The sequence below is a fragment of the Lepidochelys kempii genome, chromosome 7 (genome assembly GCF_965140285.1).
Source record: "Lepidochelys kempii isolate rLepKem1 chromosome 7, rLepKem1.hap1, whole genome shotgun sequence".
Classification (NCBI taxonomy): Eukaryota; Metazoa; Chordata; order Testudines; family Cheloniidae; genus Lepidochelys; species Lepidochelys kempii.
The window spans coordinates 22,759,591-22,786,078 of record NC_136386.1 but is presented as its reverse complement, the minus strand read 5'-3'; the positions used below and the strand labels follow the sequence as shown (position 1 = coordinate 22,786,078).

The window sequence follows — 26,488 nt, the reverse complement described above, 5'->3', positions numbered from 1 at the left end:
CAGGAACACTGGCCTGTATATAAAGCTTCATGCAGGGACTTTCTTTCCAGACCAGAAGATTCCAACAGGGGCTGTGGAAATGCCCATAGTGATCCTGGGAGACCCAGCTCCTACTCCTTATTCCCATGGCTCATGAAGCCATACACAAGAAACCTTGACAGCAGCAAGGAGTGCTTCAACAACAGAATCAGCAGGTGCAGAATGACTGTAGAATGTGCTTTTGTCAGTCTAAAGGGTCGCTGGCACTGCTTTTTTGGCAGGTTATACCTCAATGAGGAAAATATTCCTGTGGTCATAACAGCCTTCTGTGTTCTGCATAACATTTATGAAGCCAAGGAGGAAAAGCTTCTCCAGAGGTGGAGGACAGAGGTGGGTCGCCTGGCAGCTGATTTTGAGCAGCCAGACACCGGGGCTATAACAGGGCCTCAATGGGGGCTATTCAAATTTGGGAGGCTTTGAAGCAGCGTTTTGACAATGAGTCCCAGTAATGTCTTTCTGTAATGAATTGCGCCACATTGAATGACTCCTGTAATGATTCCTGCCTGAGCGTTAATTTAGTCTGCAAATGTGCCAGTTGCCACTGTGTGTGAATTTCTGTGGCAACCACACTGTGTAGGTCACAAATAAAGAATTACTGTCTCCTGTAAGACTAAATTTTTATTAAACAGCAATACACAGATTAACATTTCTTACAAGGGATATGACAGTGAGCAGCACTCTCTGAAGTGAGGATCTCACAGCTGTGTAAGTCCAGCTGTCATTATGGAAAATGTCCCTGCGGTAGAGTACAAGGGTTACTGTGACAGGCCAGGAACGTGAGGGGAATGTGTGTCGGAAGTTTTGGGAGAGCAAGGAAGGCAGTTCTGTATGGGCTACAGGGGGAGTCGAGCACACGTGTTCTCCCTGCAGTGCAATCAGGGACCTCAGCATCTCTGTTTGGTTCTACATGAAAGTTATCTGCTCCTGGCCCTGTATCATCTGCTGGCTATTCATTTCTAGTATTTCGATTGTGTCTCTCCATGCTCGCTATTGGCCTGATCTGATGATTGCAGCACTTTATGAAATATGTCCTCCTTATTCCTCCTCGTTCACTACTTTATCTGATGGAGGCATTCTGCTGGTGTGGAGCTGGCCCTCAAGGGCACATCTGCAAAAGCAAAAGAAACAATACACAGTCAATATTGTGTGTGCCCTCAATCTTGAATCATAAAAGTTACGTACACCTCTTCCTCACTTTCTCATGGCAAGCACGCAGCACAGCCAGCACTAAACATGGTGAGTTCATCGGCGGGAGGAGGGGAGTGCAAGACCGGACAAAGGGTCTGGGTGAGTTCAGAAGGGGATCAGTACAAGCATCTAGGTATGCTATTCTGAATACTGGCACCATTTTCCACAGATAGGGGTGATCATAGCTGATATCTCACTACTGAGGGTAACCGAAGATGCAAGGATGCATCTCCTGCGTGCGTGTGACTTCAGACCAGGTCTGTATGCTGCTTGCCTGTGTGCTGCTTTGGTTCCTCCAGAAGTAATTGCCGATTGGTGCGGCAAAGTTTCCTTCAACGGGCGAAAGACACAAAGCAGCTCTGCCAAGGAAGCTTTGGCAGAGGATTGCAGAGTATCTGCAGCAAAGTTTCCTAGAGATCTCTGGAGAATTCCCAGGAGATGTGTGTGCTTAACAAACTTCTCTATGGGGCCCCCCACTGTGTAACTGCATAGGGAAATGCAAAGCAGATGCAAACAGCACCTGGTGGTGTTAATTTCATCCCTTCTCCCACGTGCACCACATAACAAAATAAAGGACACCTCTAGCTCATGTAACCGTGCACTATCAAAGCAAAATGAGAACTTACCGGAGCTCTCCTCTCCAGCTTCAGGGACGCCAGAGGTGGAACTGGCTAAACCACTCTGGAGTCAAAAAGAGGTCCTGGCTGCCACGCCACCAGACGAATCTGTTGCCTGTCTCACCTCGTCCTCCAGCTCAACCTCCTCATCCACCGCTTCGTCCTTGGGGTTGACTCGGCTGCCTCCAGTACCCTCGAAGTATCTGCGGGGTTTTTGGTGGTGGACGTGGGGTTGCTGCCGGGGATGGTGTGCAGCCCCTTGTAGAAGTGGCATGTTTTTGGCATTACACCAGACAGATGGTTGGCCCCCCTTGCCTTCTGGTACACCTGCCTCAGCTCCTTGATCTTAGCATGGCACTGCTTTGTCCCTTTTGTGCCCTTATCCATGCCACGAGCAGTCTGCTTGTCGGCGTCAAAGTTCCTGTGGCTGGATCGGAGCTGCGACTGCACAGCTTCCTCTCCCCACAGTCCCTACAGATCCAACAACTCTGATGTACTGCAGGTGGGAGCACGTTTGCTGCAGAAAGCTGGGAAGAAGTGATGTGAGGTGTCCACCCTGCGCAAACAGGAAGCGGAATTTCAAAAATTCCTGGGGCTTTAAAGCAGGAGGGGCATGTGCCCGTGTACCTGGCTGTAGGGCAGCAGAGTAGAAACTGCTTACAGGAGCAGTCATGATGGGCATTGTGGGACACCGCCTGGAGGCCACTTAAGGTGACATAAGCAAGCTCACTGTCTACACCAGTGGTTTTCAAACTTTTTTTCTGGCGACCCAGTTGAAGAAAATTGTTGATGCCTGCAACCCAACGGAGCTGGGGATGAGAGACGTGGGAGGGGGCTCAAGGCTGGGGCAGAGGGTTAGAGTGTGGGGGTGAGGGCGGGAATCAGGGGTTCAGGGTGTGGGAGGGTGCTCAGGGCTCTGGGGAGGGGTTTGGGGCTCTGGGTTTGGGCAGGGGACTCAGGTCTGGGGCATGGGGTTGGGGCTCCGGCTTTGGGAGGGCACATGGGGTTGGGGGGACACTCAGGGCTGGGGCAGGGGATTGGGGCTCCAGGGTTGGGAGGACTTACCTTCGGCAGCTCTTGGTCAATGGCGCAGCTGGGGTGCAGAGGCAGGCTTTCTGTCTGTCATGGCACCGTGGACCGTGCTGTACCCTGGAAACAGCCAGCAGCAGTTCCGACTCCTAGGTGGAGGCGTGCAGGCAATGCCCCCCCCAGCTCCCATTGGCCAATTCCCAGCCAGTGGGAGTGCAGAGCCATTGCTTGGGGTCAGGGCAATGCACGGAGCCCCATGGCCCCCACAAATGGTCCAGGCAATTCTAGTTTCCAGGCTGCCTACGAATGTCATCCTGCCCGCCAATCAATGTCCGGTTCTTTGCAACTCTCTTGACCCAGGTGAATGGCAGAGTCCAGCATCCCAATCCCAAAGCACATGATCTCACAGCTTGATATTTTGATGAGTGTCAACCCTAGAACCGTCCTGCTCTGAATTTGTGCAAACTATTCTTAATAGCCAAAAGCATTCTGCCAGGAAATGCTATTTGGCCAAGTGGAAATGTTTTTTCTACCTGGGCCCAGCAAAAATAATCTCTTTCCAGAGATCATGGATATTTCCACTATTCTACAGCGTCTCCTTATGCCTAAGACATCAGGTCTTTTTCTTCAGTTCACTGAAGTTTTACCTGGCAGCAGTCAGTGCATGTCCCCCACCGTTGGATGGTTACTTAACCTTTACCCACTCAGTAACAACCAGATTCTTGAAAGGCCTGATCAGAACCTTTCTGCCAGTAAAGAAACCAACCCCTCACTGGGACCTATATTTAGTTCTCGCGCCACTCACTAAATCACCCTTTGAACTGCTAACTACATATTCTATGCTTTACCTGTTCAATGAAGGTTGCATTCCTCCTTGCCAACACATTGGCCAGGATGGTAGGTATATGATCCACCATAAACAATATTGCATAAGGACAAAGTCTCACTACAGCTATGCCAATAATTCACTCCTAAGTTAATTTCAGACTTTCACATAAACAAGTCAATTCACTTTTTTCTGCGTCTCTTTTTTCCTGAAGCCCCACCTCTCAGGCATGGAGAGGAGACTTCATTCCCTCAACATTCAGTGAGCATTGACATTTTGTCTGCAGAGAACAAAACTGATCAGAAAGTTACCTAGACCGTTTGTTGCTGTAGCAGAATGAATTCTAGGTCAAGCTGTATACTCCCAGAAAGTCTAAGTGGATCTCTGGTAGTATCTTGCTCGACCAGTTGGCACAACTCCCTGCCCCACACAAAGTAAGGGCTCACTTTACAAGGGCACAATGCGTCTCAGTGGCATCACTTCAACAGGTGGTACTCCTTGACATTTTCAGGGCAGCTATGTGGAGTTCCATCTGCATGTTTACAAGACATTATGCCTTGGCCTAAGACTCCTATGCTGATGCCTCCTTTGGGGCAGTTGTTCTACAAGCAGCTGTACCACATGCATCCTCCAATCCTCCTCCTTTTTGAGCACTGCTTTTCAGTCACCCACAGTGGAATACACTGAGGGACAAGCACAAGAGAAGAAGGGAAACTTGTTGTAACCGAAATTCTCCGAGAGGCATGGTCCCTATGTGTGTTCCACTACGTACTTCCTTCCCATCTGCTTTGGATTATGACTGGATTCACAGTAGAGAAGGAACTGGAGTAGGCGGTCAGTCTGAACCACCCTTTACAACCTCAGTACGGAGCACAAGGAGAGCAGGGCTGCAGGTTCAGATCAACGGACACTGATTGCTAGAATTCTCCAGCCCCAGGCCTATGGAGCGCATGCGTATCCACAGTGGAATGCACGTAGCAACCATGCATCTCCAACTCCAGTTACAACACAGTAAATCGCTTCCTTTTCCTTGGTGTAACCACTAGACCACTCTTTTTCTGCAGCTCCAGGCTCTGAATATGAGTGAGCAAGCATTCAAAATACAAACATATTCAGAAATAGGGGAGGGAGGAAAAAACTGTGGTGGCAAATTAAATTGCTGCTTGTATAATTTTTTTTTTCTCTCCCAAGTTCGCTCTTAGAGTGGAAATGTGTCTCATAAATATATAAATGCAAAGATGAGAATTGCTGCCAAAACCTGTCAAGTTTCTGGAACTTTCTGCCCTTGATTATTCACATTATAAACCTCCCTTCTCTTTTCTCCCCGCCCCCTACTCCCCCCCCCCAGTACAGTGCTCTGAACATATACACCCACCACTCAGTCAGATCTGTGTGCGTGGTTCATCTTCTGTGCCTTTGATGTGCTCCGTAACGCAGGCAGAGAGAGGTCTGAACGTCTTTCGAAAAACCTGACAGTTTTTGTGTGACAATCTGTCCACAAATCCACAGGCTCCCTGTCAACCAAGTGCGCTTTTGAATATCAGAGGTTTTGGGAACAGCACTTACAGCGTTGCCCATGTGCTCAGGCCAAAGTACAACAGGCTTCATATGTAACCTTAGATGCTCTGTATTTTCCTTAATCATTTTGGGGACATCTCATCATTGCTTGTTGGCTGGTTCTCAGCCCTGCACATGTCAGGGTTATTTCGCAAAGCTTGATTTATTGGGAACTGCATGCAGAGTAATTTGCAGTTGGAGGGGAAAAACCTGAAGGGGAAAAAAAGGGAAAATTGTAGGCCAGACTGTTCTGTTCTTCTCCCCCCCCCCCCACCCCACCCCAAAAAGAAACAAACCGAACCAAAACAAAAACAGGTAATTTGGTAATTTTATTTTTTTCCGTGGGGTTTTCTGTGCCCATGTTGGTGCACTGACATGACCCACCTTCTTCTGTTCTCCTTCCCCTCTGCATGTACCTCCTGTCCGTAAGGCCCCCCTGCCCTCCATCCTGGGCACTGGATACCTCTTGGAACCCAGTCAGCTGAATTCATTGACTACCTGTTGTGCAAAAGTTTAGGACTGAGAATGTAATCCAGGTCTCTTGTATGGAGGGGCAAAGGTTGCTTACTAGGCCAGCCTCCTGCAGTTCCTAAATAAGATTTAGTGTGGCAGGGGCATTGTTGGTGAGAAACCCCAGACTTTTAGCCACAACAGTCTTGGTGGGAGGAGGGGGCTTTGGTGTTCAGAAACCCGTGGTGGAGGCTTCTGCAAATACTAGCCTTTGGACAGTCCTTAGTCTCTTAAACAAATCAAATATCCCTCTAATGCAGAGGAGGTTGGCAGTGGAATGTATTTAGTAATATCCCCCTTTTAATATACAGTAGTTACCTGAAGACTGTTAAGTTTATTGATGAAGTGTTGGTCATTATCTTGATTGAAGCTTTTGGTTATGCAGAGTATTCCCCCTGCCCTCCTCACAAGCCACTTGCTCCTTACCCCACTCTTAGGCCACGTCTACACTACCCGCCGGATTGGCGGGTAGTGATCGATCTATCGGGGATCGATTTTCGCATCTAGTGTAGATCCCCGATCGCTCTGCCCTCGACTCTGGAACTCCACTATGGCGAGAGGCGGAAGCGGAGTCGACGGGGGAGCAGCAGCTGTTGATCCCGCGCCGTGAGGACACCAAGTAAGTGATTCTAAGTCAATCTAAGGTACGTCGACTTCAGCTACTCTATTCTCGTAGCTGAAGTTGCCTATCTTATATCGATTTCCACCCCCCCAATGTAGACCAGGCCTTAATATAGTTACTGTGTGCTTGTTAGAGTTGTAAGAAGCAATCTGCCCTGAGACCTTTCTGCTTTTGTAACCGTGATCTGTTGATAGGATCCATGTGTTGCTGTGTGGCTGGCAGTGCTGCCATGCTGCCCAGGCAGAGGCATTGAGCAGGAACGGTCATGCCCTGAAGCCTTTTGAGTGCTGCTTTATCTGTGCTGTACAAACAGGTTGAGGAGTTCTGTAAAGCAGATGCTGAAAAACCTTGATGCTTAATCAATGCTGGTGAGGTCTGTTTACCTGCAGTTGTCAGGGTATAATTGATTACGGCATTTACTGTGAATTCCTTACCTAGGACTTCTGACTCCTATATTAGACTTTAAACTAGAAAGAAAGTGTGTGAGGGTATTCTTCCAAGGCATTTTAAATGTGATTCTGGGGCTTTTGCATTGCCCGATGCTGTCCTTGTCAGAGAGTCTTTGTTGCCTGCTGGCATTTTATGGCCTCTCTGTGAGGGTGATTTTGCTTTTCTGTATTTAAAGCACCAATGACGTTTCACAGCAAACTTTGCAAGCTGTCTACTTTAACTCCCTCCTGCTTCTACGTAACATGATATATTTTCTGCGTTTTGGTTCCCTTTGTTATTGCGAGGATTATTCATTCTTCGAGTTTGTTTGTCTACTGCTTGTCTTTCCGACCGGAAGCTATTGGTCTCATAACCACATGTGAGGATTGAGCTGCTGGAACACTGACTTCTAAAGAACTATAAGACCTGTTTCTATGAAGGGGGGGGTGGGTGGACGGTGTGAGAAATAGAATTCAGGGTTTTTTTATATCAGTAGAAGTTTTTTAAACTCAGACTTTTGTTCATATTTTCAATGAGACATAATGGCTTTCTAAAGGAAGAGTTGCTGAATTTGGACTTCTGAGGGGCACATATTGAGACACTTGGCCCTGTGCACAAAACAGGATATGTGTTTACAAATAAAGCTTTTAACTAGTGTTTTCTCTCTGGAGCCCTCTTGCTGAAGGCACCCTGGTTCCTGAATGTGACCCCAGCATTATCGAAGCCCAGTGTCAGACTGTAAATGTATTGTTAATCTGATACAATCCTGAGTACAGGATTGGGAACTAGGAAGTCCTGAGATCTAGTCTCGTTTCTGATGCATACCCTTCTGTGGTTTAGGGCAAGTCACATAGCCACTCACTGTCTCATTTTCATCACCTGCAAAATAGGGCTAGTCAGTCATCTCCCTCCCAGGGGGCATTGTGAGAGCTGATATTTGTAAAGCACTTTGGATATGAAAAGCTTTCTATATCTATTAAGTATTATCCTGCTTCTACCCATGGGTAGAGTTGCAGCAGATTTATTCAAACAGAAATATGCTCCTACCACTGACTAGTTTAATTTCCCCTTTGCTAGTATTGCAGATGTAGCTCTTCTTGATTCTGCAGTGAATCCTAATCTAGCATTTATGATCTCACAGCCTGTTGCCAAGGGAATGAATTGGGTGTCACAGATTCAGCACTCTGACTTCACTGCAGGCTCCAGTAGGAGTGGATGAGCCCACGCTTGAACAGCAAATACCAGAGCTTCATTTAGAAGCTGCCTTTCGATAGTAACCGCACTTCCCCCATTATTCCCTGTATTTTCCCCATGCTAAGTCTAGGAGAAAAGAAGCTCTCATAAAAGATGCCCTTCAGTTTAATCCATTACTCCCAGGAGCCACATGTAGCATTCTTTATATGTTCATTTTTCCATTTGCAAAGAATGCCTGTTGATTATCCTTCACGTACATTTACACGTAGCAACAGTGGAAAACATCAGCTATGTGTATTTGCTGGACCAATGTCAGCAAATAAGAAACAGGAGTTCTGCAACACTCCCATCCTGAGACTTGAAGTAACCAGCCTTTACAATTTGTCCTGAAGATCCAAAACTCAGCTCTTTCAGACCAAAACACAAGTGTATATGGGAAGCAATACCAAAGGGTCAGCCACTGAGAAAAAGACTAATTCAAGGGACTATCTGCTTGCAGCTTCAGGATTTATGGGTGGGGAAAAACTCTCAAATCAGCAGGTTCCAATCTATGGGGGATGACTTATAGTTGAGAACCAACAACCTGAGTTACGCCTGAATATGAAAAATGAGGCTATTATAGTCTCTGGAGCACAGGTCCAATGTGCTCCTTCTAGGATACGTTGTTGAGCAAATCTGACTGCTGCAGTCTGCGCTAGCTGAAGTTTTTGGTTGACCTTCCTCTGTTGCTCCCATAAAAGCGGTAGCCTTCTGAGCAATCTCTAAACCAAAGTTCTCAAACTTTTCTTTGTTGATGGACCCCTTTTTTCAAATGCAGTATTAATCATTGACCCCCAACTGAGAAACTGATTGACAAAACTGTGTGTACTTCATATAAATATGTACTGTTAGTAATGCTTTAAGAAAGAGAGTATAAGAGTACTTACAGATATTAGTCAGATGGGTGTTTCTGCTTCTGACTGCAGAGTCTATCTATCCTTGTGTGACGCAGAAGCAACACAGGGTGTGTGTGTGTGTTACATGGGGTCACGTGCACCCCCAGATTTCTGGCTTCCATTTGATCCTGCTCCCTGAAGTTCTGATGTAGCAGGGCAGAGAAGTGGTGTGTCTCCTTGGCTGGCTGTGCCTGCTCATGGAGTGAATGGCTGTGAGGCAACCCCTTCTGATGGCATGAAGAGATCTCTCTTCTGCAGTGATGCTGCAATTTTTGGTTGCACCCCTTCCAACCTAGACAGGTTGGGTGGCCAAATGAGGTTAGTCAGGAGCGGAGGTGGTGCTCTTTCCCTGAACTCACCCGGAATGCTGGCCTGAGCCACCTGGTGTCAGCCACCCTCTTGCCCACCAGAATGTTCCTCTGTACCCTCCTCATTTGAAAACCTCTGTCACTCCCTCTCCAAGCCCCATGGCATTGTCTCCCCACCCCCAAACATTTCTCCACACCCCTAGATTGAAAACCTCTGGCACTCCGTCTCCAAGCTCCACCGTGCATGGCCGGCCTGAGCAACCTGGTGTCACCACTCACCCACCCGAATGTTCCTATGTGTCCCCCTTGTTTGAAAACCTCTGGCGCACTCTCCCTGAGCCCCATGGCATTGTCTTCCCCTTCCCCAAACATTCCTCCACACCCCTAGTTTGAAAACCTCTCATGCTCCCTCCCCAAGCTCCGCTGCATGTTGCTGCCCCCCTCAAACATTTCTCTGCACCACCAGGGGATGCAAAGAAACATACAGGGGGAGAGTGGTGACGCCAGGCAGCTCAGGCTAGCTCCATACAGTGGTGCTCGGGGAGCGAGCACCCCCTCCGCCCCCTGACTCACCTCAGCGGGCCACCCAGCAGATGTGCAAACCCCCTCTAAGGACCCTCAGTGGTCAATGGACCCCAGTTTGAGAACTGCTGCTCCAAACATCTGTAGCAGCTGCTTCATGAACTCTGTGTACAAATGACAGAAGGCAGCAGACATGCATGTTCTCATGAGTGTTATGTGAGTCTTAATCTCTGACTTCGATGGCATTGGGAAGTAGGGGTTTAAAATCTTTTGTAGACACTTGTAGCAGAGGTGGTAAAGTCTCCCTTGTCTTGCCCCTTCTCCTCGCCTTTCATTTTGTATTAATCCTCCTTTGCATATTCCTCCCCTTTAGCGGACATGGGAGACGCCCGTTCCTGTCAGCTTCTTTAGGGCCACATATTAGAAAGTTTGTTAAATATTGCAGAGTGCAGACAGACAGAGAGTGATGGTGATTTGGGGAGGTGGGGGGCGGCGGCGAGATAAGTGATGCATCTGTCAGGTGTTAGGCAGATTTCACCATCTGATCCCGCAGCTGTCGTCTGCAGTATTTGTCAAGGCCTCCAATGGCCTGCTCTGTTTCATCAGAAGTATCACTAGCATTCATCTAGGCTGGCAACATTTCAACAGCCATTAATCCTCTTTGTATCTTTAAGCACTATGACCACTGACAAGATTCTATACACCAAGGTGTCAAAATACCTCAAGATAGCTTTGGTATCTGTTGTCTTTTTATATCCAAAGAGCCTCTGATCCACTGACCCAGTTCTTAACCTGATGGATAAATCTGTGTTCTGGTGTTGGAGCTTTTCCTGCTGCTGCTGCTTGAGGTTAGCACAGCATTTTACCCAAAATCTGATTAGTTTCAGGTTTTTCTCACTTCACTTACGTTCTTGTGTCAAGTGTTTCGCATATCATAGTGAACAATGCACATTCTACTGAGGTGGTATGTAATGCACTTCAATGTAAGGGCAAAACTGAGCTGGCAGGGTTTTTCTCATAACACTTCAGCTGTTTCTATTTCTGAAATAAACCAAGAAGTGCTTTCCTTGCTATATTTTAAGTTTTCTGCTTTCTCTCTTGGAAGAAACCAGACATACAGAAGAGTAGGATAACATACTAGAGCCTGTGTGTATGTGGTATGACAGGGTCAGGCCAGATGGCAATAGGAGAGTAATTGAAATCACGTGTTTTCGTGTATTCATAAGCCAGAAAGGAATTTCTTGAAAGCCCCATCGTGAAAAACATACCACCTTCTGGAGAATGCAGGCTGTAGGAGAGTAATAGAAGGCAGATATATTAGCCCCAGGCTAAGTAGGTCCCTTTTCCCTGGGTAAGGTAACAGGGAAGGTTCCAGAACAATCAGGAACCTTCTGGAGACAATTAAGACAGGCTGATTAGAACACCTGCAGCCAATCAAGAAGCTGCTAGAATCAATTAAGGCCGGCTAATCCGGGCACCTGAGTTTTAAAAAGGAGCGGTGTGCGTGTGAGGAGCTGGGAGCAAGAGGCACTAGGAGCTGAGAGTGAGAATGTGGACTGTTGGAGGACTGCGGTGTACAAGCATTATCACACACCAGGAGGAAGGTTCTGTGGTGAGGATAAAGAAGGTGTTGGGAGGAGGCCATGGGGAAGTAGCCCAGGGAGTTGTAGCTGTCGCACAGCTGTTCCAGGAGGCACTCTAGACAGCTGCATTCCACAGAGCCTGGGTTCCCCCCAAATCCTCCCAATTCCTGGTCAGACACAGGAGGAGTCGACCTGGACTGTGAATTCAGAAAAACGGCCAAGCTGAAGGCTGCCGTGAAGCTCCAAGGCGAGCAAATCTGCCAATAAGCGCAAGACCCACCAAGGTAGAGCAGGAACTTTGTCACAGTGGAAAATTAACCAAAATTTATTTTGAACCTCAGTTTTAGTGGGGAAGGGAAGTTTTTATTTCAAGGTGCGCGCATGCGCGTGAAAGAGCGAGATCTGAGACTATATATTCATATTCTCACTATCAACCAATTACTTATCAGAAGTGGTAAACCCTTTGAATTTGCACTGCATCGGTGCAGCTTGTTCACACTCTAAAGACAGAATCCCAAAATTGCCAACCCGAAACATCAAAAATCATGAGTAAGGCCCCCAAAACTCATGAGATTTAGATAAAAATACATTTCAGATTCTTTTCCTTTAAGCCTTTTAGGTTCATGTGGGGCACATTATCAAACTTTTTTTCTGTACCATAAGGGCTGGAAATTTAGAATTATTTTTTTAATGGCAGCTCAAATTCTCTTGTAACCACTTGTCTCCAGGAGCTGGGGCTTTAAGAAAAACATTAAATATCATGAGAGTTGGCAACACTGTGAGTGTGGGATGTTTTCTGAGCCTATTTTTTTACACAGGCTTGCAGCTGAATCTTCTTTCCTAATGTAGGGTTCTTTACGCAATATATGGCCAATAGTCTCTCTGTTGGGGTTGAGCAATGCACCAACAGTACCTGTGGTTATGTGTGACCTGATGAAGTTGTCCCCTAGTGTAATGTGGGTAAGGTGGTTCTGCATTTTCACCTGGCTGCCTGTTCTGAGCTTTCAGGACAGTTAGAAAGTCTTGGTTTAATATTAGCCATTGGAATGTTCTGTCACAGTGTGGTGGTGCACAGGATCACACTGGGAGGATTCAAACTATGACAAGAGGCAGCAAATTTTGCAGATGTAGATTGAATGTAAAGAACACCCAAAACTACTCTCTCACTGAGGGAAAAGCCCCAAAACTGTAAAACCACCCCTGCTCAGTGCTCAGATTGAGAGGCAGTTGGGTGGAATTTGTTCTTATTAAATGATTTGGAGAACTAGTCTGAAATCAACAAACTGAAATTCAATAAAGACCAGTGCAAAGTACTACACTGAGGAAGAAAAGAATTGGCTACAAAATGGGGAGTAACTGGCTAGGCAGTAATACTCCTGAAAAGGCTCTGGGGGTAATAGTGGATCAATGAATTAGTCAACAATGTGATGCAATTGCAAAAATGGCTAATATCCTTTTGGCTATATTAAATACAACACTCCTTCACTAGTTGCCCTGTTCTACTTAGCATTGGTGGGGCCTCAGCTGGAGTACTGGGTCAGTTTTGGACAAATTGGAGAGAGTCCAGAGGGAGAACAACAAAAATGGTCAAAGGGTTAGAATATCTGACCTATGAGGAAAGGTCATAAATCTGATCATATTTACTCTTGAGAAAAGAAGCGTGAGGGCGAGACCTGATAAATCTTCAAATATGTTAAGTACTGTTATGAAGAGGATGGTGAGCAATTGTTCTCCATGTGCACTGAAGGTAGGACAAAAAGTAATGGATTTAATCTTCAGCAAGGGAGATTTAAGTTAGATATTAGGGGAAACTTTCCAACTATAAGGGTAATTAAGCTCTGGAATAGGCTTCCCAGGGAGGTTGTGGAATCCCCATCATTCGAGATTTTTTAATAACAGGTTGAAAAAATACCTGTCAGGGATGGTCCACTCTAGGTTTACTTGATCCTACTTCAGTGCAGGGGGCTGAACTAGATGACCTCTCAAGATCCCTTCCAGCCCTACATTTGTATGGTTCTATGTATGGCATAAATCTGAAGCAAGGACAGAAGTGAATGAGCAACCACCTTGTTTTGCTCCCCCATCTGGCTCAGGTGAATGAGCAACCCCCAAAGAGGAAGAGGCCCAAAGGAATGGGGAAATCTTTTAACACTTCTAGTTGCTGAGCAAGCCAGAGTTTGAATGGCCAATCTGGAACTTTTCCTTCTTTTGGAAGCACTTAACAATATTGATTCATAACATTGGAAGCAGTAAGTCTTCCCAAAATGAAAAACAGAGGATTAAACCAAAAGCAAACCAGAGAATTATCTCGATTAGTGGAAAGGGGGATTATAGAATCTGTGCTTAGATTTCCTTCCTCCCCTTTTAAATTTGGCATTTTAAATTCCTTTCCGTGCCTCCTATGCCCCCATCTACAATTGCACTCCCACATGACACCCACATCAGACTTGCCAGGTGATCTGGCATGTGGTCTGGCAGGATTGTCATCTTTCCCTCCCTCCTGATCACTGAGGTTGAGGTGCCCCTCCCCATCTGAGTTCTCACTTGCCTGCCTCCCAGCCAAGTTGAGAGCCGGAGTGATGTCTTACTGGTTCCATGCCTCAGTACTTCTGTCCATGCTTGAGGATCCCACCCATTGTTGCCTAGGGGCTCGGGCAGGAACTTGATGCAGTAGTGGCATCATCAGTATTTCTACTGCCTCTGTCACAATAAAATCATTGGGCTGAACTCTCCCACTCTCATAAACCACGCAAAGGCCCTTGCACAAGTGCTTTAATTCTACAATCCTACTAGCAAACAACTCTGCTGCTTTTTCCTTCCTTGGGTGGGTTAAATGCCAGCTTCATGCTGGGCCTCACATATAACATATTTTTTCCTGTTTTCCTCTCCTGCTGCTGTTTCACTGCAAATTGCTGCTGGCTAATGGTGTCTGATGGCATTACTTCCTATTGCTGGAAAAATGCTTAATTTTCCTACTTTCCTTTCTCTCTCTCTCTCTCGCTTTCCCTCTTTCTCTCTTTTTGATCTCACAAATCCATACCCTTTGAGAAATCAGGTGGTATGAAATATGAAAATTGCTTGGGAAGTAATTGGAGAAACAGTGAGACTTATGAAACTCGTGGAAAATAACACTCAGACCGTATGTTTTCACATTATATCATTTTTAATGGCAAATTTAATGAATTGGCACATAGGTTTTGTAGGTTCATATGTGAATAAGCAACAGCAGGGAGCTGGAAGTCATCGGATCTGTTTACAGGGCAGAGAAAAAGACTCCATTAAAATTTGAACTTTTGTTAATGAAAGAAGTAAAAAGGATTTTGCCACATTGAAGTTTGACGATTATGTAACAAATAAGCGAACAAAGACATTCATGGCAGCTTGCTGGCAAAACTTATTTTGGATTGATTACTGATCCATGATTTGTCAGGTCTAAGAGCGATTATGAGGTCAGAATTTGTGAAAACAAATTCCTTGCTGTGGTTTGTGTGTTACATAAATGCAGATATGTATAGAAATGACACTTAAATACCTTTCAACGGAGCACTTCATAAACCTTTCCATTAGCTAAACATCTCAAGACTTCTGTGGAATAGGCAGGTGTTATCCCCACTTTACAGAAGGGAAACTGAGACACATAGATGGTGACTTGCCCTGTTCTCTTTTCTAACCACTGAACAATACTTGCAGTGGAGGGCCAGAGTTGATATGGAGGGCCAGAGTTGCAATCACAGGAGAAAAAGTTGGGAGGACGGGAACTGTGTTTAATATAAAACGACAAAATCGGGAGACAGGTAGGAGAGCAGCAAGGATGGGCCCTATGTCGAATTTCAGTGTTTACCCCCTTAGACTATTTTTATCTCATCTCTTCATTTATTTTAAAAAGTGGTTGTTCTTGTATCAGTTTGCATCTACTCTTTCAGATTGACTCAAGTCTGATACTCTTCACTATACTGTTAAAGAGGAAGCATGGTAGCTAGTCTGCAAATGGCTCAAGGAATTTTCCTTAAAAAGCAAGTTACATGGACAGTGGGGTTGAAATATAAAATTAATTCTCTTTTAGGCTAACAGTGTTAGCAGCTAGCTTTGACACTTGCAAGTCAGTAACCTACAGGCTCCCCACAGCAATTAAAAAAACCAAAACAAACCCCAAGCAGCACTGGAAACACCTGCTGGAAAATAAGTTTGGATGAAATAACACAAACTGAGCATTGGCCAAGAGGCCTACCCCTCCCCACATGAGGTGTCTGCAGCGGTGTGCCTCAAGTTTGTTGCCTTGATGTGATCTGTTTAGAAGTGCATATGTTCTTTCATATTCATATTTTATATTGGTGGAGCCTAAGTTGTTTTGTAGCAGAATATGGTGCCTGCTGGGTGAGAAATGAATGTTGTTTATTATAGAAGACAATTACATCACAGGGTAGGATACAAAAAAAGCACAATCTTGAGTGATGAGCAATGTTTGCTTTGTTTCAGAATGCTGAAATCTACAAGCTGACATCAGAGCAATTCCATGAGGCAGCCACTGGTGCAGAGAACCACATAAAGTAAGAAATCATTTTGGTTCTTTTCAACAGTTTTGTTTGTATTTATAATACACTGTGTGGGAATAGCCCCTGGATATTTACATAAATGAAGTGTGATGTTACTGCAGAATAAGTATTTAGAGACCTGAACAGTTTTAAACTCTCTTGTTGTGCTAACTTTAAGGGAGAAAGTTTAGGGTCAAAGTGTAGAATTTCTTTGAAAATAAAAATAGAAGGAGATGAGGATGGGGTCTAGAAAACACAAATTGGATTAGAATGTTTTCAAGGTTTTTAGAATAGCAATAAAAAGTATTTTTGGTTTACATTTAAACTGTCCGCCACAGTGTTTGCAACCCAGACATTGCTGGGCTAGTGCAGAAGAGCAGAAAAGTGAAACTTTTTTTTTTCATTTTATACAGGCAAGAGAAATGTAAAAAGTAAATAGCATAAATGGTGACACCTAAACAACACTAAAATCTGTTTTAATTATCATGTGTGTTTATAGTGACAGAGATGAAATGTATTTTCTGAAATATGGTTTTTATCGTGGCTCGGAGTCCTTTAATATTGTGTGTATTCTTTTGCCACTACAGTGCATTTCATGTCCAAATTCCTCCATTTTTGTGTGCCAGTAGCATTTTCCAGCTCATTGTTCCACATGTACTACTAACAACTGTCTAAGAAAAAATATAAGTTTATGAGAATTCTTTACTATTCATGAGTCCAGAGAAATTATACTGTTAAGAGCAGCATTTATACCTCAGTTTGGTTCAACAAACAGTTGGCCAACATGCAATATACTGGAGTAACAACATATGCAGTCCAGTTGGATCAAGTCCAGACTGCATGATATTTAACTACATAAATAGATTATACAGGTGTATGTAAGTGGGGTGCACAGTATATTATATTGTATTCTTTTTTTTATTATAACTGGCCATCAAAGCATCACATAACTTGTTATAATTCCGCACTGGTGCTTGGACAGTTTGGTTGCTGTAAAAGCTCACATGCAGTGTACTTACAAAATCAAGGCGCTGATACATCCCAGACATTTTCAGATAACTCTTCTTAGTAAAATTTAAATTATTAACTTAAATTTTAAAAATTGTAGATGTTGTAATCAAGACCTGACAGTCTTTTCTTTAGCCGCCTTGGAGCAGAGAGAAGATATTTTATCTGCGTGTGCGTCCAGAATTGTGTAGCCAGTTGGTGAGAATACATGTAACAAGGATATAATATATAACATAAATAATGAATTCTTAGAGGAGATTAAGACCCCAGGTTATATCCTGTATTTGTTGTCATAGGCTATGTGTCAAACCTGTATTTAGGACAGCCTTCACTTGGGTTCCCATGAGGTTTATTTGACCTTCCCTGTTCCTTGCAAGATGAAGATCTGCAGCATATGTTACCATCTGGTAATGCAGCCGTTCCTTGAAATGGTAAACAGTTGAGATCAGTACAAAAGTTAATGATTTCCTGAGATTTAGCAAGAATGTTCTAGGGTCTTAGAGGTTCCTTCCCCTTCTCTTTGTGTCCCTAAGAGCAGCCACTCTGAGATTTCCTACTTGCCCTTTCTTGTAATATTTTCTGTTGGAAGAGTAAGCAGACTTTGGCCACTATAAATAGAAAGACTTTCTTTGGGTTCACTTAGATGGACAGCAGCCCCCTTCCCCCCCCCGGGGGGGACTATCCTTTGGCTCCAATGTGGTATCTGTTTTGAAATTCACATTGTTGTCTTGAAAAAATAGCTTGGGAACCATGCGCTGGAAGCCTTAATAATTGGGAAAGGACAGGCTATGCAGGGCTTGTAAATGTGAGGGGGAAAGAGTTCCTCATATCATCTACCTCTTTTTAGAATGGAGATTCTTAGAGCAGGGGTTCTCACAATAAATTTTTTGGTGACTTTAGAGTGTGGCCACCAACTCTTGCTGGTGGCCACTATGACAATTTTTCTTAAAATACTTACTTGACTTTAGGAAAAACAAATAAATATGCACATATACGTGTCCAAATTATAATTTATTTATATAGGGGTTGGGTTTTTTTTTTCAGACTCAGTAATAAAGGTAATGTACAGTTCTCTATTTACTGGATCTAAACAGAATAGAAGCACAAATAAGGTGCTTTGCACATTCTTGTCCTTTGTTGTTTTTGGTTTTAGTTGCCTTTTTTTAGAAAAGACTTGCTAGCTAGTAAAGCTCTGGATGGGGAGGTGGGTAAGGAGACAATGGGGACTGGGGCAATGGGGTTTGAGGTGAGCCCAGCGTCAGAGCCTGCCACCGCACAGAGTCCTGGGCTGGAGGAGGCTGTGCGGGCCAGGGACAATGGGGGATGGGTAAGTCCAGAGCTGGCACTGGCCACTGCATGGCTGGGGGCCAGGGCCAGAGCCCAAAGCCCCATGACTGGAGCCTGCCACCTGCTGCCCCAGGGTTGATGCTTGAAGGCCGAGCCTCACACCCCCGGGAAGGTGGGGAACTGACTGGCTGCCTGCTCCTCCAGCATTTGTGGTTCCGGCCCCTGATGGCCCTGTGGGAGAGGCACTGCTTTGCACCCCCCTCAGTGCCCAGGAGGCTGTGGCTGCAAGAAAATCCCTGGTGGCCGCATGTGGCTGCATTTGAGAAACTCTGTAGGGAGGGGGTGCAGTGTGCAGAAAGGGGCTCAGGGCAAGGGGTTGGGGCACAGGAGGGGATGCAGGAGGGGTTTGGGTGTGGGCTCTGGCCCGTAGCCACTTATCTGGAGCAGCTCTGGGGTGGCAGCGGCATGCAGCGGGGCTAAGGCGGGTTCCCTGCCTGCCCTGGCCCCACGCCGCTCACAGAAGCAGCTGGGACCACGTCCCTCCGGCTCCTGGGGGAGGGGAGGCAGAGGGCTCCGCGCGCTGCGCTCACCTGCAGGTACCTTCCCCAGGGGCCGCAGGGACGTGGTGCCGCCTGCTTCCAGGAGCAGCACACGACCCACGGCTCCATGGGGTGGCAATCCTATGGGCAGGTTCCAAAGCCCTAACGGGCCAGATCCGGCCCACAGGCCGTAGTTTGCCCACCCCTGCCCTACATCCTGGGCTCCGTGTTGGAATACGCCATCTAGGGGTTGATGGTGCCCCATGTTAATCATACTGACCACCTTGCTTCTCCCTGCCAGCTCACCATCTTAGTGCGGGCGTGAGTTGCAGTAATGCTCAGAGGCCCCATTTAGGATCGGGCGTCATTGTACTAAGTGCTGTACAAACATATATGAACATGCAATTCCTGCCCAAATTGCTTACAGTCCTAAAACTAGAACAGAGCTGTGTCTTGGATGGAATGAGAGAAAGTTCCTTTGTGGGTATATGTATCAGTATTCTGAACTTACTGGGTAGAACCAAACATTTGTTTATGCTACAAGGTCCCTTTATCAGGCATTGTTTGTTGAGTACTGAAGAATGCAGAATTTGCCACCCCCATCTGAACTCAATGAGCAACAAACCAACTGAAGGAGCAGACTAGTCATGCTGTTTAGTCTTGAAGCACTAGACCATCTGTAAATCTGAAAGTAGTTTACCAAAGTGAATACATTTGATTATCTCCATTACACAGATTGAGGAACTCAGACACAAACAAAGTCACACAAATTTTGCTAGGGATGAAACTCAGGTCTGCCAACTCCCAGCCCCAAGCACAGTGCACTTGACCACCACTGCACCTGTATAACAAGAAGAAATGGGAAGTGGGGCGGTTCTTCCCTCTGTATGATGCTCTGTCTCCATTCCATAATATCTCTCTCAGCCCATAACGCACCAATCCCATCAATCATGGTGGGTTACTGGATTTACCTTCTCTACCTTGCATGCACACACACCTAATCAGACTCAGCTGTCCTGTGTTTTGTCACCTTTTATCAAGTACCACATTTAAATTTGTATTCTAGTGTACTGAGGGGCGGGGAATGAAAATGGGATTTCCCCTACAGTGAGTAAATTCTACTTTACAGAGATCATACTGCAGCAAAGGTCAAAGCAGCACAAATCACGGAGACTGCTTCTGTGGCATTTATAGGCATCTGAGTATCCCTTTCCTTCACTCTCCAACCCTTTTAAACAGCTGCAGCTTTGCACAAGGGGCCAAGTGCGCTACTGTTTTTTTCTCTTCGTATTTATATGGCTCTTCACGTATTCAGAGTGCTGTACAGATCTTAACTAACGAGTCTTTACAATGTGTCTGTGAGGCAGGTGGGTAAGCCTTATTATCCCCATCTTGCAGGAGGGCAAATAGAGAAATGAAGTGCTTTGCCCCAGGCCACATAGTGAGTCAACAAGAGAAGCACCAGGTATTGGCCACTGCTGAAGGCAGGCTACTGTGTCTTATGGACTAGTGGTCTGATCTTGTGTGACAGTCTTTGTTCCTAACCACATTACCTGAACCTAGACTCCACCTTCCTGTGAAGTATCTCAAGAAATTGCACAGCCATCCTCCCTGCATACTGCTCACTGTCCTGTCTTGGGTTCTATCCAGCTTGCATCTCTCTTCCAAGAAGAACCTCCTAGCAACAGGAAGCCACTGAACAGACCTTGAAAAATGGGCAGTTCTTTGAGTACCTTCAGTAACATGCCCTTGTTGTTTGCGTGCTATGGTGACTTGGAACACTGCCTTGGACACACTGTCTGTCTGATTTTATTATAATTGCTGCATTATTATTTTGCCCTTTGTTAACCAGTGGAATTAAAGTCTGGGGACTCAGAACTTTTCCTCCCTCCTTCTGTGTTCAGCAAACTCTGCACATCAGTAACCACCCACAAAAGAAGCAACATGTACATAAAAGACCAGTGCTCCCCACCCTTCACTTTTCTTCACATCCTTTTCTCAGTGCTCAGAGAGCCATGACTCAGACTGGGTTTAGAGAAGACAACTTGTTAATCCCCTCCCTGCTACAGAGAATAAAATGGCATTTCATTCCAAGCTCTATTAATGCGCTCGCTCCTGGGATAAAGCAGGCGTCCCAAAAGGCAGTGGCCACATTTTTTTCTTTTGCGTTGTCTTTGTCTTCTTTAGAGTGTTACATTTAGATTAGCTTCTGAGGATTAAATGTTATTACAGCCCCTGAATCTGTTAAGGGGGAAAAAAAATCAGTGAAGAAGTTACGGCTTAGTGCAGGCACTCAAGATTTATCCTCAAAGTGCTGTTTTTTTAATTTCATTCTTTTGTTAAGTTTGACCTTATCTTATTTTTGTTGTTTTTTTAAATTTGGAAGCAAGGATCAGCATGGTTGGGTGTGGGCATATGGTATTCTTTAAAAGGTAAAGCTGCAGAGTGGGGTAGGGGGATTAGGAAGTTGTTAAGAGGTAAAATTGTTCTGGAGCTGAATAATTTCCCTCTGAGATAGTCTTATGGTCTGTTGAACTCTCTCTGAAGCTGCTTACCAAGAGCCCTATTGCTTAGCTCGCTATGCTGAGAGGACTGAATATGCCAGGCACAGCTATCAATGAGAATTTAAAGAATGCTCCTAGCTTGTCATCCTGATAGAGATCAGCTTTGAAACCAAGGCAACTTTCCAATGGAAAGTCTGCCATCAAGATTTATTCCACATGAGACCTCCTATCTAAGAGTTCATTTAATGATTCTAGGATCTTTAAACTTAATGGACATGAGTATTTAAGGTGATTATGTTAGAGAAACTGACAAGTGGTAAGTATCCTCCTAGGCTTTGTATGGAAAAGAGAACTGCACAGCCTTGGCACAGGCATGGGGTAAAAAGCTTCTGGACAGACTGTGAGCTTGGAACAGCAAATTATTCCATAGTTCAATCCCCTGAAAATGAGGGTCTTATTAAATTTCATAACAGACTTTATAGCAGCAACAGGCCTTCACTGAAAATGGAAATTGTGAGCAAATCCCCAAGGAACTACCAGCTTTTTGGCTGGTTTCTTTAGAGTTTGGGAAGGTTCGAAGGATCATGCATGGTGCTACTTCATTGGCTCATGAAATCTTAAAGTCTGATATGAGAAAATTTTTAACTAGCCCCATATATTTCTACTCTGAGGGGACTTCACACGGGGTAGAATTCTGAAGCAGACATTAAGTGTACAATACTGAAGCACAAGAGGAAGAGGCAGGGACATCACAGGCTTCAAGCAAAATGGCTGTGGGGTTTCTCCTATTATTAGATTAATAGATTCATACATGGTTGAAATTAGGGGCCTAGGCAATAGGGAGATAGTAACTTTCAGGGATACAACACCAGCTACCCCTTGGAGCTCATTCTCACTTCATGTTGAGGTAAGAGCAAGACTGTTACCCCACCGAAGAAGGGTCTGGCTCTTCCCCCTCCTTCTAACACTATTCATGCTGGTTGCTCCCAGCCTTGCTTTCAGTGATTCTGTTCCACACGCATTTCATATAAAGGGATTCCATGACAGCCTGGCCTGCACTGCACTGACCCTTTGTGCCTCCAGACCTGGTCTGAGTTGGGAAATTGAAGTATTGCTGAAACTGGCCTTGAGGAATCTGTTCCCCCGAAGTGATATGTAAAATGGTGCAAGTGCTAGAGTAGATGGGATAGTACTGGCTTTAATGCCCTTTCAGAAAGTGTGAGGAAATCTTTATGGAAACAAGAGTTAATGATCTTTTCTTAAATGGAGTTGAAGGTAGTTCGCCCCATTTACACTAGCACTTATCCATTTTCAATACTGTTTCAGGAGGACCATTGTTAAACTGTTTCTAGCTATACATTGATTTCAGGGTCTGGCACTCAGACCAGTTGTAAGTTTTCTGTTCTTGTGGTCCTTTCTGTTCTGGGAGGGTGGGGTATTGTAATGAGGGTTGCACTGGCTGTGCTGGAACTGCATAAATGTTCCAGTTGGCTCACTTTACTTTTCCTGGGAGTGCTTCTTAAAGCCTTAAATAGTTACTGCTACAGTGGAATGTTACCAGACCGAAGACATGAGAGTTTGCATAAAGTGTGCTGTGGCGGGGTGGTCACCCCACCATGCCTTGTAGGGCTTAAAACAGCCCTAAGAGAGGGCTATAGCTGGAGGAAAGCTAGGCTGATTGGGGGAAGTAGTCACAGGTGGGGCCACAGCTGGCCCCATAAGATGACTGTTAGCCAGGAGCTGAGAGATGCGCTCTCTCTCTCTCTAGCTACATGGAGAGAGGAGGGCCTAGCTGCCTGGGAAGCTGAGGAGCGTACCTAGGGCAGACCAGTGCTGGGGAAGGGCAGAGCCCCAGGCTGCAGACAAGGTAAAGGCCCACAAAAGGGTACAAAGGCTGTAGAGGAGCAGCCCCAACCTCGACAGAGGCAGCTGGTCCGACCCCCCCGTGTCGATGATGAGTGGTACAGACTGCAGTCTGCCCCAGGGAGTGGGGGCTAGACGATGACTGACAGTAACCACTGAGGCAACGGAGGGATAAGGGGTTGGGGGTTCCCCTGGAAGGGGAGACCCAGACTAAGAGGGTATGGCCAGGGGGCAGAACCCTAATCTAGAAGGGCACCGGGGGCCGGGAGTGGTACGAGGCCAGTGGCAGGCGAGACACCGACCGGCAGAGGGCTCTCCTGGCTGAAAAGAGCTAATTCCTTGGACAACCAGCAGGAGGTGCCGCAGTGGTGAGTCGTCACCCCATCACATCTGCGCTTTGCAATTCTTAGGGATTGCTAAAATGCTTGTGTCTAAACAAAAGCATATCCCTCCTGTGGCCCAGTTCATTTAATGATATCCCAGTTCTGTATTTAGAATATTGCCTCTTATTTCCTTGCATTATTTGGGATGATGAGTGAAAACGAGCGTACAAACACAGTACAGGTTTGTCACTACTGCAAAATCAGTGCGAAAATAACGGACTCTCCTCACAAGTGCAGCAGTTGCTGTAGGTTAAAATCAAGGTGCAATGGTGTAGCTGTGGGGTGGGGATCTGGGGTTGGGACTGGACTAGCAGGGGAAGAAATGACAGACTCTGGAGTTCACTAGGGACTTTACTATTGCTATTGATTTCACATGGAAGGCACTCATACTATGGTGATGGGTGGAAGCATAAAACCCTTAAGACAGGTGAATAGTATAAAGTGCATTGACAGAGCTGATTCTGATTACTTTCAGCAACAATAATATGTACCCCCTTAAAACAAAACCACAGTTAACATAGTCTAAAACATGTTAAACAAAGCTGGCTGGCAGCTCAAATTTACTGCAAGAGACAGACTTCATCAAGAATAAAAATTAAAATGGAACCAAAGCACTGACATGGTTGGTTTGGGGAGTGGGAAAAGCAACATGGCTGAAGCAAGAACGTTACAGTTTCAGGATGTTTGAGACTCACCTGGATGTAGTTTTCCTCCGTGACTCCATACTAGTGACTTTTTAGGCCTTCTCTTCCCTCTCCCAGGGAAGGAGCCTTGCATATTGATTAGTGACCTCAGGTTGGCCAGCACTGGATGTTTGCAGCTGCCTTTCTGTGTGCTGGTGGTGGTAATGGCCAGGGACTGATATGAGGCTCAGGTCATCTGGAAAAGCCTTTTAAAAAAAAATGGTGAATTAAAGATGTCAGAAGCAATAATGCCTCAGAAACCACTTGTAACTGGTGAATTAATGACTTGTTTGCTAATTAGAAGCCCAAGGCGAAGCTGAGGCAACACTTCTAACAATCTGGTCATTAATTCACTAACAACTGATTTCAAGGGCAGTGTTGCTATTTTGAACAGTAATTGTATTCATGCTTCTGAATTATATGCTCTGTATGTGAGATGCTTCCATTTATTAATGAATGTTAAATTCTCCTTGTGGGGTGATAGGAAACAAGGGGATGTGATATTGGACAGTATTTGAGAGGTATTGAGGAGAGAGAGATTGATATTCTGAAGGTCAGAGGTTCTATATGTCCTGAATCTCCTCTTCCTGAGGAGATGATAGTCATGACATAGCTACACAAGCCTCCAACATGGTGAGCTGTTTCCCCAGAGATCAGTATCCAAGCTGTATGGTTTTATTGGCTGCACCTTTCCTTGTAGAGGGTGAGAGATCATTTTATAGCATCATACTCCAATGAGCACTTTATGGATGGTCAAAGTTCTTCAGCTAAAATAGATTTTCATGTAAACCCTAGCGCAACCAGTAGCTTTCTGCATAGAATCCCGTTAACATTGCAACCTCACAATCAGTAGACCCTCAGCCTGATTTCAGTATGTCTAGGCCTGCTGGAGTTTGGTTCACCCTTCTCATCCTCACCTTCTGCTTCTTCCCTGTGTCCTGAGGTTGACCACTGGAGGTCTCTTTCCTGCATGATGGGACAGGTGCACACCCAGCTTTTCTGCCAAGCCCTCCAGGCCCATGTCTAATTTGGTTAAAATGTAGCACTTACTGACTCCAGAGTGGTCCATAGGGATACTTCCTTGGAGAAATTTTTTCAGCAGTAAGCTGGAGCTGACTCTGATTATCATTAATAGCTGAAGTCAGTAACCCTGAAGTTGGTGCTGGTCACGTTAACTTGCATGAGAGGCTTTTGGTGCCAGTTTGAAAGCATATGGTTTCCTGTGAATTGAAAACCATGTTCACGTAAGTTGTTTTCTATTGGAATTTCTTGTGTTCTTTAAGTACTTTGTTGAGATTGTGTTGCTTGCCAAGACCAGAGTTCAAGGCTTTGTGTTTCTCCTGCAACAGCAAAATTTCCAGTGTTTAAAAGGGTGGGTGAATGGTGGTGGAGTCAGTAGTGAGTGAATCACACAACATAGTGTAAGTAAGATGTGCTGTGGGGCTGAAGGCATCACCTTATGCATGAGATGTCATCCTCATTAGATTGCAGAAAGTGCCATGGGGTCTTTAAGCTGAAGTGTTTAGTTCCAGTGTCTCACTTGAATTCTGATTTGGATAACTGAATTCTGTCTCTGTAAATTTCACCTGCAGCTTCAGTCAGATACATTATATACACTACATATAATAGTGTATCTAGTGTGGCTGTTCTGTCCACCCCAGAAATGCCTGCATTTTGGTGGTGGGTGAAGTAAATACTGTAGGAAGCTGCTAAAATACTTACCACCCTTCATCCAGTCTAAAAGTATGATGCAGGGGGTATCACTACAAGGAAAACATCTCTCTAGCTTTGTGAGAACATCATAAACTCCTCTCTTGCAGACCCCAGGTTTTGCAGGTAGAATAGATAAGGATTGCTTTTGGAATTTTCAAATCTGTATATTTTTGGCATTTTCTCAGTAGGCAGTTACCCCCTAAATGCTGTAGCACTGACCATCCCAACATTTTGTGTTCTTAGAGCCAGTAATTCATGCATTCAGTGAGCTGCACATATTCCATTCCTGATCTGAAGTCTTAACTGTTCTTAAGTGTTGTTTTTTATCTTATTTAAAAAAAAATAAATGCCTGTTTGGGTCACCTGTAGGGGTAAGTTTTGTTTCAGATGCAGTTACCGCTTGCTGTATCGCTTTTTTGCCTTGTGGGAGCTCAGCCATCCTCCTTTTCTGATTCAGAGAGCTCCTTCCAGCAACAAGGTTCTGACTCATTCCTGTTTGGCTTCCAAAGGCCATTTTACTGCTAACTTTAGACTCATCTTTGCTTGTCAACCTTAGTAGCTTGGCATCTTTGGATGAAATGGTGTGTGGTGTTTGCAGGCATGAGATCAACTTCTGT

At 45.2% G+C, this 26,488-nt stretch overlaps 1 protein-coding gene across 4 annotated transcripts in view; it reads left to right on the top strand.

The window, feature by feature from the left end:
- CHCHD6 (coiled-coil-helix-coiled-coil-helix domain containing 6) overlaps nucleotides 1–26,488 on the top strand; it is a 169,599-nt gene that overhangs the window by 81,872 nt on the left and 61,239 nt on the right. For all 4 annotated transcript variants that reach the window (XM_073351350.1, XM_073351351.1, XM_073351349.1 and 1 more), the window contains one exon: nucleotides 15,836–15,906. In XM_073351350.1, the coding sequence (XP_073207451.1) occupies nucleotides 15,836–15,906 (71 nt within the window). The remainder of the gene's footprint in view (nucleotides 1–15,835; nucleotides 15,907–26,488) is intronic.